At 49.6% G+C, this 13,382-nt stretch overlaps 1 protein-coding gene across 1 annotated transcript in view; it reads left to right on the forward strand.

The window, feature by feature from the left end:
- The first annotated feature begins 223 nt into the window (after positions 1-223).
- Positions 224-13,382, forward strand: part of ONECUT1 (one cut homeobox 1) — a 38,054-nt gene continuing 24,895 nt past the window's right edge. Inside the window, exon 1 of the mRNA XM_040620624.1 lies at positions 224-1,328. Within this exon, the coding sequence (XP_040476558.1) occupies positions 224-1,328 (1,105 nt within the window). The remainder of the gene's footprint in view (positions 1,329-13,382) is intronic.

Below are 13,382 nucleotides of genomic sequence, written 5' to 3' on the forward strand. Positions count from 1 at the left end.
GAAATTAATATTTAAAAAAAAGCCGAGGACGCAGAGGGGAAGGTGGGGGCAAGAGGGAAGGCGAGACACACAGAGAGGGAGACAGAGCCCCACAGTGAGAGGAAGGAAGGAAGGAAGGCAACAGTCGCCGGCAGCCGATGTGAAGACCGGACTGCGTGCGCCCTTCGCCGCCTCTGCCCGGCCTCATCGATGTTGTGTCCGCCGCCCGCTCGCCCGGATCACGATGAACGCGCAGCTGACCATGGAGGCGATCGGCGAGCTGCACGGGGTGAGCCATGAGCCGGTGCCCGCTCCTGCCGACCTCCTGGGCGGCAGTCCCCACGCGCGAAGCTCCGTGGCGCACCGTGGCAGCCACCTGCCCCCCGCGCACCCGCGTTCCATGGGCATGGCGTCCTTGCTGGACGGCGGTGGCGGCGGCGGCGATTACCACCACCACCACCGGGCCCCCGAGCACAGCCTGGCCGGCCCCCTGCACCCCACCATGACCATGGCCTGCGAGACTCCCCCAGGTATGAGCATGCCCACCACCTACACCACCTTAACCCCTCTGCAGCCGCTGCCGCCCATCTCTACCGTCTCGGACAAGTTCCCTCACCATCACCACCACCACCATCACCACCACCACCCGCACCACCACCAGCGCCTGGCGGGCAATGTGAGCGGTAGCTTCACGCTCATGCGGGACGAGCGCGGGCTGGCCTCTATGAATAACCTCTATACCCCCTACCACAAGGACGTGGCCGGCATGGGCCAGAGCCTCTCGCCCCTCTCCAGCTCCGGTCTCGGTGGCATCCACAACTCCCAGCAAGGGCTCCCTCACTATGCCCACCCGGGCGCCGCCATGCCCACTGACAAGATGCTCACCCCGAACGGCTTTGAAGCCCACCACCCGGCCATGCTCGGCCGTCACGGGGAGCAGCACCTCACGCCCACCTCGGCCGGCATGGTGCCCATCAACGGCCTTCCTCCGCACCACCCCCACGCCCACCTGAACGCGCAGGGCCACGGGCAGCTCCTGGGCACGGCCCGGGAGCCCAACCCTTCGGTGACTGGTGCACAGGTCAGCAATGGAAGTAATTCAGGGCAGATGGAAGAGATCAATACCAAAGAGGTGGCGCAGCGTATCACCACCGAGCTCAAGCGCTACAGCATCCCACAGGCCATCTTCGCGCAGAGGGTGCTCTGCCGCTCCCAAGGGACCCTCTCGGACCTGCTGCGCAACCCCAAACCCTGGAGCAAACTCAAGTCCGGCCGGGAGACCTTCCGGAGGATGTGGAAGTGGCTGCAGGAGCCGGAGTTCCAGCGGATGTCTGCGCTCCGCTTAGCAGGTGAGCGGGCCAAGGGCTGACGCGTGGGGAGGTAAGGGATTGGGGAAGCTAAAGAGACCGAAGGAGGGAAGGAAAAAGAGAGAGCTGGACACGCATCATCCCATCCTTCTTTCCCCAAGGGGAGGTGGGTAGTTCCCTGGGCCTGGAAGAGCCAGCGACGGCTCCCGGGAGCAGACCGCCTGTTCTAGGACTCTGTGAATTGGGCTGTGGTAGGCTTCGGGAGCTAAGCGGTACCGCCTGGGCGAGTGCGGGGATGCATTTGTGCTCGGAGACTGTGCTGGAAGCGGTCGCGGCCGGAGGCGAAGAGAAACCCGCGCACCTGGCCGGACACGGTCTGTGCGTCGCTTCTCAGTTGGGCACTCTGGGTTTGGGAAGAGGGAGGCGACGCGTGCGTGGAACTGTGCGCAGATGCTGCCCGCTAGTACCCCTGACACATACCCGGGCGTTGGGTTGGAGCGTGCTGGAGCTGCACGCCCACGTTTGGCTGAACTTGGTGCGGTGACCCCTCTCCCCCTCTCTATTGGCTCGAGGCAGGGGAGGGAGGGATGGGGAGCACGCTCAGAGTTCCGGCAAAAGGTTCCGAAGCCGCGGGAAGGTGTGTGTTTGGCGCGGAAGCTGTTTAAGAGTTAGCAAGCACTCTGCCCTGGTAACCGGCTGTGGAAAGGAGAGGAAGGCAGATGGTGCCGAGGTAAGGGTGAGGGCGGCAGAGCAGCGAGGGATCTTACAGCTGAGCCCAGGGACCGCCTTTGCTGCCGACTCATTTACGACTTCACATTTCGTTTTATTCCTCTGCGTGATGTTTCGAATGTATCCCCTTGCGTGGGGTTGGGAGTGTGGACATGACCCCCCAAGTCTGCGAGCAGAGGTCTCCCGGCCCCAAACCCGGAGGCCCGGGTGTTTGCGAGTTGAGCGGGAAGGTCTCCGCGGCGCTGCACAGACAGCGCTTAGCCTTCTCAGCCTCTCAAAGCCAAGGTGCATGGAAGGCTCCGGGAAGCTGGCCGAGGGGACAGCTTAGCCCAGTCTGAAACACACCAGAGATTTCAAGCTGATTCGGCGACCCCCGAGGGCAGAGGACACACGGGGAGGTAGAACCAAGGGCAGCCGAGGGCGGACACGGTTTGATGAGACCCTGCCGACTTGATTGACTCCTGGGTCCGTGCTACTCCCCCCGCCCCAGTCTCAGCCTGGTGCCCTGGCCTGAGTCCTGGCGAAGAGAAAGGTAAAAGCCGGAATGAGGGTTTGTTAATTAACTGATCGTTCTCCATTAATTCGTCCCTGGAGAATGAGAGACAGTCAATCCGCTCAGAGCCGGGGGCACTGAGCCGTTTCACAGTCTAAAATCAAAGCGAGAGGCCAGAGCCCCCTCCCCCACCTCATGCGGGCCAATGAGAAGCTAGAGGGAGGCAGGTGCCGGCGTGCCACTGAGCCTGCCGCCCGAGCCGGAAGCAACCCCAAAACACTATTTGGGTCTGGGCACTGGTGGCCTCCCTCCCGCATGCCCCAGTTCATGAGCCTCTGCCCCGCCAGGTTTTCCAGCCCAGCCTGTGCTCACTGGTTCCAAGCAAAATCCCCACACAGGCTATTGACAAGGTACCCTCTGGGGCTCCCACAGATCCATTCCCTAGCCCTGTGTACATCCCTCGTATGGCCTCCCACCCCCGTAAGCTGACTGAGACCGGACGGCAGCTCAGGTTCTAGAAGGGGTGGGAGAAATGGATACCCTTCTCCTTGACTGCCCAGCCTCTGCTGGCACCCAAAGTAGTCACTGCCTTTTCACAAGCCCACGTCAGCCTCGCGCCCAGCTTCAGAACCCTTGTACCCAGGCAGTGCTCACACAGGCCTGTCAGTGGGGCGGGGAGAAATGGAGGAAAGGGTTGGAAATGAAAAGGGATCCCCCACAGGGAAGCTTGTGATCCCCACCTAGTGAAGGTGCTTGCTCAAGACTTCAATGACCACCTTTCCCCACTGCCCCCCCCCAAACCGGGCCTTGCACTCTGACCAGCGGGCGTGCGCTCTGACCTACACGCGTGGGCGCTGCAGTGCTGTTGAAGCCCCGAGCACTAGTACTGTGACCCTCCTGTGGGAGGCGTGGGCCGCATGCCGGCCAGTGCTCACCGGACCCAGGAGGTTATCGAAGGGGTGACAATCTGGCACCTAGCAGCCTAAGACAAGTCATGCTCAGCCCGAGGCATGTGGCCTTTTTCTTTGGAAAAAATAAATGAATGAATGAATAAAAGGGAAGAAAGGAAAATCAGAGACTCTGGCAGGAGAAAATTTGGTGCCCAATCCCAGCTGAAATCACATCCCAGGACCCGGATGGAGCGTTGAGTGTTTAATTTTCCTTTTTTTAACTTAATTGAAAGGGTGGGAAAGGCTGGGACGGGGGCGCTTGCGGAGGGAGCCCAACCCGGGGCAATCCCGTTACACTGCAGGAACCACGACCTATTTTAAAATCAGCGAAAAACAATGAGCCATCTCTCTAACATTTTCATTTCGAGGATGGGGTAAGGAGGGAGTGAGGCTGTTTCCTGGGCTCTCCAAATGATCTCTAGTAGGCCCGATTGCAGATTTAAACAAATGCATTGCAGGGCACTTTGGCCAAGGCTGTGGGACATTGCTGGTGTCTCCCCACCACTAGCCTCCATGCACAGAGGTGCCCCTTGCACTTTGGCTCGCTGCTTGCACTAAAGACCCTTCAACCTTTCCTTATCCCTCAGGGCAGTTCCTTCACTCATTGGCGAAGAGGGGCTTTTGCATGCCCATCCCTGTATACGAGGTTCCACGAAGCCTGTTGTGCAGAGTCAAAACCCCCACACTTGGCAGCATGTTTGGGGAGGCGCCTTCCCCTTACAAAATGACATCGGCTTAGCAGAAGATGGGAGACAAGAGGAAATTCTCACCAAATTAACTACCTTTAAAAAATCAATACGTGTTCCCTCAATGTAATACTTGCTGCTGCCCCATTAAAGTGCAGTGCAACTAGGCTCGGGGCTGCATCTCATCCGAGGTGGGGTGGGCGGGCTGGACTATACGGGTGGGTGGGCGCCTCGCCTCTGACGTGGGCGCCTATTAAGACTGGAAGAGATTAGTTTCCAATTAAAGATTTCAGAAGGCTTTGGCCACAGTAGGGGAGCTGTCAGTATTTGAAGAGGCTGCAAAGCACAGTACCAGAGGGCACAGCACCGAGGACCCAAGGAGGAGGCAAGGCCCAGCGGGTTGGGCAGGGGTGGGTGCTGGGCCCCTCTGATCCTGGGGTACCTGAAGGAAGGGTACCTCCAAACAGTGCTGGGGAGACTGCCCGGTCTCCCGCACCCGGGACTGCGCCCCCTTCCCATCCAGAATTTGCCCCAGAATGACCTGAAGGAGAGCGGGAGCCTGGAAGAGGGTAAGGGTGGGGGAGGGATGTTCGGCCAGAAGGTGGCCATGAGAAAGTCTTGCAGGGACCAACCTGGGTTGTGTTTGCCATAAGTGGCCTTGCGGTCTGGTTGATTGATAACTGGCCTCCATGCAAGTCCATTTGCTTTTTGTTAATATTTATCCCGGCGGGTGACATTTCAACTGTCCCCTGCTTCCCTGGGCCAAGTGAGCCAAGAAGTAGGAGTGCTGTGTTGGGCCTTGGGAACCTCACTTCCCCAAATCTCAAAGACTCCTGGGCTGGGAAAAAAACCAGGACTGGGACTCAGGAACTGGAAGGGTTCCTGGGCCCAAGAGAAGGCACCACGCAGACTGGTTCCCTCGCGCCCCACTTCTCACACAGTGCAGCTGCTCCCAGCGGCTGCGGTTCGAACAAAGGGCCTGCGGGGCTCGGCCAACCGCATCCGCCTCACAGCCCCGGAGCCAGTGGGACTGCCTGGGAGGCGGGGGTAGAGGGGAGGGAAGGGAGTGTCTCCTCCAAAGGCTTGGTGTGGCCTCCTCCTGACGTGCAATGGTGGAGGCATCCAGTTGTCAGGAGGAGTCCCAAAGAACCCCCACCTCCTCAGGGTGAATGGTGGCCATGTGCCCAGGGAGTTGGCCGGGGATCCCCCCCCCCAACACACACACACACCAATACAGCAAGAAACCAAAAGTTCTCACTCCAGTCACCAAAAAGCTCTGCATGGGCCTTTTTCTCAGCCCATGCCTGACCCCTTGAGGGTCTATAGTTGGGGACAATAGTTCCTTCTTGCAGTCCCCACTAGGGAGCACAAACCCCAGTGAAGGGAGGAAAGAATGCCTAGTGTTAAGAAGTGTGCATATAGTGAAGATTGGAGCCGATTGTTTGACACTGGTAGATAGACCTGCTTCTGAGGCTTGAGGAGGCCTGGTAGTTATTGTGTGGTGACCCTAGTGTCAGCACATGCAGGATGGCCGCCTGAAACAAATAACCCCATTCTGATGGCCCCATTCTGATGGTCCTGCCAGTGGATGCAGCCCCAAGCCCCTTGGAAATGCCCAAAGCGTGATCAGAGTCCACCAGAGCAACCCGCTGGCCCCAGGGCTGTAGTGGTCACTAGAGACCCAGGCTCTGCCATAGCTATTTCACAACTGGCACTTGGGGACAGACTGTGCCAACAATACCAGTTGTAGTAGCAAAGTAACTCAAAGCCCAGGCTACATCTTTCTTCATCTTCAAGCTTTGATCCTCAGTGCCCTGCAGGGAGCTGGCATCCTGCCCTCCCAGATGCCCTTCCTGGGGCTTGCCTTCCCCGGGGAGCCTGATGGGCTGTGTACTGCGATAGCTCCGCACGCCCCCTGCGGGCTGCCGCTGGCCACTGAACAAGCTCTTGGTTCAACACGCTGTGGAAAGGAAAGGGATGCTTGCTGTGGCTTTGTTTTTTACACATCGTTGTATTGGTGATTTGCAAAACAATTATTTTTTGATAGGAAAGGGGTGTGGAGGAGGAATCTATCTTGGTACCCAACAATGTCTGGGTATTACCCCACTGATGAGACAAAATTGCTATCCCCCCAAAGTACATCCCAACTCTGACCTCTCTAAGGAAGATGCGTGTTTGGATTTCCTATTCTAATTACACTTTTGCTGGCATGTTTTTATTTGAGGAAAGCAGGGTCAGAGTAGAGAAGGTGAGTAGGAGGTTGGGGCTGGAGGATGTAGTACTGGGAGCATGGATTAGTGGTTCCTTTGTTTTGTTGTTTCTTCCCCTTCTAGCTAACTGACAGGAGTCAGGAGACAGCCCTGAGGCTTTGAGCTTGGAGGGCTTTGTTTTCTTTCGTGTGGGGTGGGTGAAAGGGCCCGCGGAGGCCGACGGGCCTGGAGCCTTGGTGCGGCGTCAGGACCCTGGACAGGGCCCCGCCAGCGCTCTCCCGGTCCTGTTTCTCTTTGCTGCTGGCAAGTGGGTAGAAGGCCTTTGAAGAGTTGTAGTAAAGGAAGTGGAAACTAACAGCAAATATTCTGAAGTTTATGAGAAGTCTCGAGGCCCCGCCAGGAATATACACCAGCACAGTCAAGTAATCAAAAAGATCAAACCTATCCTCGTCGATCAGATGATTGATCTTTTCCTCCCTCTCTGGCAGCTTTCTGTCTGTGTCTGAGTACACGTGCACACCTGCTTATAAAATCGGAATTCGAGTCCCTATGGGTGTGACAGGGGTTGGATCATTAAGCTAAAACGTTCAATTCAGTCCCTTTGATCCGTGCTGGGGAAAATCTATAGTCATCTCTAATCTACGAGGTCTTTAAGAAGGTTGTTACACGAGCTGTTTTGATGTCATCATTTCCGCATTCATGGCAAATTCAGCTAATCAAAAAGACATTGCTACCCAAAGTTCTCAAAAGAGATAGTTCTTACAGAGTGTATCGGTAAAATTTATTCTTGATTTCCTTGTAAGAAAGAAAATCCGCAAGTCTGATGGAGTTTGGTAATTTAAAAAAAGGTTCTCTGTGTCTTCCTCCTCAAAATCCATAGTTAGAAGCTTTGCCCTTCAAGGAAGTGTGCAGTGCTCTTTGTAAAGTCCACATATTGGAATAGTTAAACACCTAGATAATGCTTTAAATCAACCAAGGAGCCTTGATGGATTGGATGAGAAATGACTAGTTTCATTTCAATTAAAACAGCAGAATTTCCACACTCTTGGTAAAATAGAATGGTCCTCAGCCAAGGGTAGCAATAGAAGGAGGGTCTTATTGAAATCGTGATAGTTAGGATAGATTTCTCATAATTCTGGATAAATGCATTCAACAAGTACTCATTAAATACTATTTTCATCATGTCTCTATTTAAATAAGATGAATAAGCACCTTTGGGAGAAGAAAAACCACATTATTTCCACATGAAAAGTGTCAGCCTCATAGAGTTCAGTTAAAAGAAAAGACTGATTTCTTATGTATGTGAATTTATTTCACAATCATAAATTCCTGTCTTCTATCAATAGATTTGCACAGGTTTTTATTTTGTGACAAGTAAGTTAATACTAAGGAAGTTTAATTTCCTCTTAAAGTGATAGGATTGGATTACATGACTAGACCAATCTCAAGACAATCAGATGATTTTGATACAAACATAGGAATTCGTTTTATCGCTGAGTCTTGCTATAGTATCATCTATCTTATGTTCCTCCCAAAAGATGTTCCATTATCATAAAGTTGTAAAAAAAATTAGCTTCTAGAATTTTTCCTCTCCATTAGATGAGACAATTTGGTAAACCAACAGCTGAACAGAACCAGTCCCTGAGGTACTACCTGTCCAATTTGTCATGGCAATTGATAAGGATGGAGCTTATGTCTGTTGTGTACATTCTATTAGTCAGGTACTGTACTAGGACATAAATGTTCTCCTTTAATATTCATTTCAGTGGCTCCCACATCTTGCTCCACGTTGAAATCACTTAGGGATCTTTACAGATATGATTCATAGTTAAAACCCAGGGCATTACCTAGGCATTAGGATTTTTAAGAGCTCTGAGCTGGTTTTAATGAGCAACAAGGTTGGGGAGCCACTAGTTTATGTGGTAGTTACTATTATTGTCCCTGGTTACATAATTTATCTCTGATAACACAACTGGAAAGCATTGATATGCTGAACTCAGCTTTCCCAGCTCAAAGCCCAGAACCCTCTTACTCTCCACCCTGTCCCTACTAGTACAAATCTACCAGGTCACTGGACCTAGACTGTGGAGATGTCTGATTTACTGTCATAAACACCCAGTCTAGAAAGTGTCTGCGTAATAAAGGTCTTGAAACTAGAGAGTGTGTATCCTCCTCTGTGACTCTCAAAGACGGTTACGTATGGAGACTTATTTCTTTTTACTCAAGACTTATAAGCGAGACTTTTTATTGCTGTATTTTGAAGGAGCACCCAGAGGGAATGTAAGGCTGTATGAGAGCTAGACATGGAACCCAAGTCTCCCTCTCCATTTGTTCACTTAAACAATTATTGATGGGCAAGACCCAATCATTAGATGTGTTCAGTGGGTGGGACTGGTCCATTGGGACTCCTGCCTGGAGGAGGGCCCAAAGGCCCAAACCTCCCAAACTTTCAGGCATTGGTGTTCTGAGATCTGCACTTACAACAGCAATTACATTTCTTTGCTTCAGATCACCGCCTGTCTTGCTATTCCAAGCTTGCCTGTTACTCATGTTTTAGGACTCTGCACTGAAAAATAATAAATGAACTTAAAACTGTCTGAGCTGGCAATCATCCAGAGGACAACTTACAATTTCCCTCAAACACTGTGTGTTTCCAGTTATGCATGTGTCTCTCATCTTCCTTTGCATATGCCATAGGGTGCTCAGAATTGACAGTTTCTGAAATCACTACTTTCGTTTTTGCATCTGGTGATGATCTCATAGTCCCAAAGAGAGGTTATCAAAGGAACACAATAAACTATGAGCTTTTCGCTTTCTTTCCTGTTGTCTTCTAAAACAGATCAATGGCTGGGGAAATTAAATAAATAAACGAGCGAAGCCCGCCACCTAGTGACCTCCATGCTCACTGCAGGTGAAGTGCGTGAGAGGAGTGGCTAACGCGATTCAAGTATTGATGGAGTCACAAAAATCGTTCATTAAGGCAATTTAATCTTTGCTATTAAATGTCCTTTCAATTCATTTGGGATAATTAAGATGCAGTTAAAGTGATTAAATTCTAATTACTTATGCTAGACAAAGGCATATTTGTCACACTAATGCGGTTAACTAAGGACTCAGAAAGAAAGTTAACATTTACTTCAAATGATGCAACTGGAAAAATCAGTTCCTCTTTTCATCATTAATCCAGCGAGCCGGGTGATTATGTAATGGCACTACAAGCTCATTAAGTAGGGCAAGTGCTGATTAAAATGACTGCTAGGAGGAAAACCTGAACCAGGAGCACCGCCGTAGTTTGGTTAGCATTCCTAGCAAAATTTCTTGGTGTTCTTTCCCTCCAAACCCCCCACCCCAAAGTAAGAAGCAGCTCCTGAGTTTTATCCTGACATTTAAAAAGGGGCTCCTCCCAGAAAGCCTTTATTGCCAGCCTACAGACATTGTTAAACCGAAAAACATTTTTAAGTGGTAAGGGGATTCTCAGCATAGGGAGGAGCTAGGCAGATGGGCTGGGGAGGGAATTCCCGAAGTCAGAATGAAAAGGTCCACTGAAGGCTCCTGAGGCCACTTCCCTTCCCATAAGCACCTTTCCTAGTAAGCAGTCCTTCACTCCCTCCCTAGTTCACTTTCACTGTCTTTGATGCAAGGGGACAGATTCCTCTGAACGGGATCATGCCACGTTTGATCATTATGCATACTCTGACGACTGCTAAGTATACCTCCGGTGCCAATCGGTCTTTTTCAGTATTTTTCTGCATTTGCACGTAAAGCCATCCGAGATTATAAACCATTGAGTTACTGAGGCTATTTTACCATAATGTCCACAAACAGTTCCCAGCCTCTTATGATAGCTTAATTATGAGTGCTCCTAAGAGGGAGTCGAATTGAAACAACTGAATTTGAAGTTTGCCTTCCTTGCAAAAATGGCTTCCTAAGGCAGTGCGTAGCATTTGTCCAGGGTGGGGAGGATGATCCAAGGACGAAGATGGTCAGTCATAAAATTGAGGATTATTTTCACCAGGAGATAGGTGTCTTCTAGCCCTGTTAAATTTGCATACTGAAAATCATAATTGTGGAGATTGCATCTTTCCCTTATTTATCTCATTGGAATTCAATATTATCCCTGTTTCCTTATAAGCAAAGGAGCTAAAGTTACTAAATTCATCAGTCACATAAGTCAAACCACTACCTTTAAAAAATAAATTGGCAATTATTTGGATACTTACAGTTATTATTAATTTAACAGATCATGTTATGCCATCTTACATTACTAAAACAAATAAATTGAAGTTTAAAACCCTGGACTAAGAATCAAAAGCCCTAGAGACAAGTTCTCATACTAATTAACTCAGTGAACTTGTCATTTACCCTTCCTGGAGCCTCAGTCGCCTTAAATATAGAATGAAGGATTTGGCCTTAGGGTCCTTCCAGGTCCTACATTCTATGATTGATTGGCTTCTGGGATGCCTGTGTATCCACAGCAGAGTCTCTTGTCTGTGTCCCAAAGTCAGGATTCAATGAGGTGTAAGCTCCAGGGGCTCATCTCCTGGGCAAAGTCTCAGATCAGGCTCTACTGTCACATGGTAAAGAGAAAGCAGCCCATCCAGTCAGGAGTGCCTCCTTCTGGCACAAATATGCCACAGTTTGAGATTACAATTCCCATGTCCTAATAATACAAGCTGTTGGTGAGGATTTGGATCAACAGGAATCCATACACTGCTGGTTGGGAATGTAAATTGGGACCATTGCTTCAAAAGATAATTTGGCATTGTCTTATAACCCTGAACCTACACATATCCAGTGGTTTTACTCTTTGGCATATACCCTAGGTAAAGCCACAGATGCTCCTGGAAATGTATACAAGACGGTAGCAGAATTGTTCATAAGAGCAAAGAAGCCAGAAACATCCCAAACGTCCATTGGCAAGGAATGCGTAAATTGTGATATATTCATATAATGCAGTAGTACACTGCAGTGAAAATAAATGGGCCACAGTTACATACAACAGCATAGTTGAGTCTTAGGAACAACATTGAATTAAAAAAAAAAAACCTATGGAAGATCACATCAGAACAATACTACTTTTCCAAAGCTCAAAAGCAAGCAGTGCTGAATAATTTATTGTTTGGAGAAACACAAGTATGTGATAAAGCTGTTTTTTAAAAAGAAAATGAATAATAAACTCCGATTCCAGAGTGTGGTTACCTCTGGTAGGGGAAGGTCAGAAGATCAGTAGCTTTACAAGCCAGTTACAGTTCTTTTGTTGGATGCTGCCCTCACAAATGTTCATTTTGTTACTAGGCTTTCTATCTTAAATATCCATACTGTTCCTGGAGGTAAATATTTTTTAATTTTAACATTGGGGAGGAAAAAGATTATTATTTTTTTTCTGATTCCCCCACCCAAACAGCTTGGACCAAACAAACCCTGCATTCGTACGCAGTTCCTAGCAACATACTAAATGTCAGCCCTCCCGGAAATTATGTTCTGCCAATTGTGGACAGGACATAAGAAGTGAAAGAGGATGTTTATCGCAGCATTATCTACAAGAGTCAAATTATGGAAACAGCCCAAGTGTCCATCAACTGATGAATGGATAAAGAAGATGTGGCATGGGGGTGCCTGAGTGGCTCAGTTAGTTAAGCATCCGACTCTTGATTTCGGCGCAGGTTGTGATCACAGGGTCATGAGATCAAGCCCCACGCCAGGCTCTGCACCGGGCATGGAACCTGCCTGAGATTCTCTCTTTCTCCCCCCCCTTGCACACTCTCCCTTTCTCTCTCTCTAAAAATCAATAAATAAAATATTTTTAAAAAAAGATATGGCATGTACATACAATGGAATATTACTCAGCCATGAAAAAGAATGTAATCTTGCTGTTTGCAATGGCATGGATGGAGCCAGAGAATATTATGCTAAGTGACATAAGTCAGAGAAAGACAAATACCAGATGATTTCACTCCTATGTGGAATTTAAGAAACAGAACAAATGAGCAAAGGGAAGAAGAGACAGAGAGAGGCAAGCCAAGAAACAGACTCTTAACTATAGAGAACAAACTGATGGTTACCAGAGTTGAGGGGGGAGGGGGATGGATGAAATAGGTACTGGGGATGAAGGAGGGCACTTACTGTGATGAGCAGCGGGTGATGTATGCAAGTGTTGAATCACTATATTGTACACCTGAAACTAATGCTACACTGTTAACTAATTGGAATTTAAATAAAAACTTAAAAAAAAAAAAGAAGTGAGAGAGGAAATTTCATTAGATATGGAAAGAGGGGTTTGTTTTTCATTCACTTGAGCACCAGCTACAACACTGGTGTGCTCAGTACTGGGGACGGCATATGCAGCAGACAGTCTAGTGGGGAAGAGAGACAGATAGCTGTTCGTTTCCTGCTTGACTGTTTTGTATGTGTGTCTGTGTGTGTGTGCCAAGAAAGAGAAGTTCGGGGTGTGATGAAAGGACAATTTTGAAGATCTGCAAAATGAATAAGACTTGAGTCAGAAATGGAAGAGGGAACGGCAGTTTGTGTGGAGGTCCTGACTGAAATATGTTTTCAGAAGATTTCTAGAATCTGAATTGCTATATAGCTGAAAGCTTGTTTCTTCCACACCTAAGTGACATAATACCTTCTCATCAATAACAAAAGTGTAAGAACGCCTGAGTGGCTCAGTCGGTTAAGCGTCTGCCTTCGGCTCAGGTCGTGATCCCGGGGTTCTGGAATTGAGTCCCACATCAGGCTCCCTGCTGGGAGCCTGCTTCTCTCTCCCTCTCCCACTCCCCCTGCTTGTGTTCCCACTCTAGCTGTCTTTCTGTCTCTCTCTCTCTCTCTCTCAAATAAATAAAGTCTTAAAAAAAAAAAAAAAGAAGAGCTTCCCAGGTGAGGGGTGTCTAGGTGGCTCAGTCGATTGAGCATCCAACTCTTGGTTTCAACTCAAGTCATGCTCTCATGCGGCATGAGATTGACCAGCCCCAAGTCAAGCCCAGCGTGGAACCCCCCATCGAACCCCCCCCCCCCGCACCCTTATCCAG

The sequence above is a fragment of the Ursus maritimus genome, unplaced genomic scaffold (assembly GCF_017311325.1).
Source record: "Ursus maritimus isolate PB19 unplaced genomic scaffold, ASM1731132v1 scaffold_35, whole genome shotgun sequence".
In the NCBI taxonomy this organism is placed as follows: domain Eukaryota; kingdom Metazoa; phylum Chordata; class Mammalia; order Carnivora; family Ursidae; genus Ursus; species Ursus maritimus.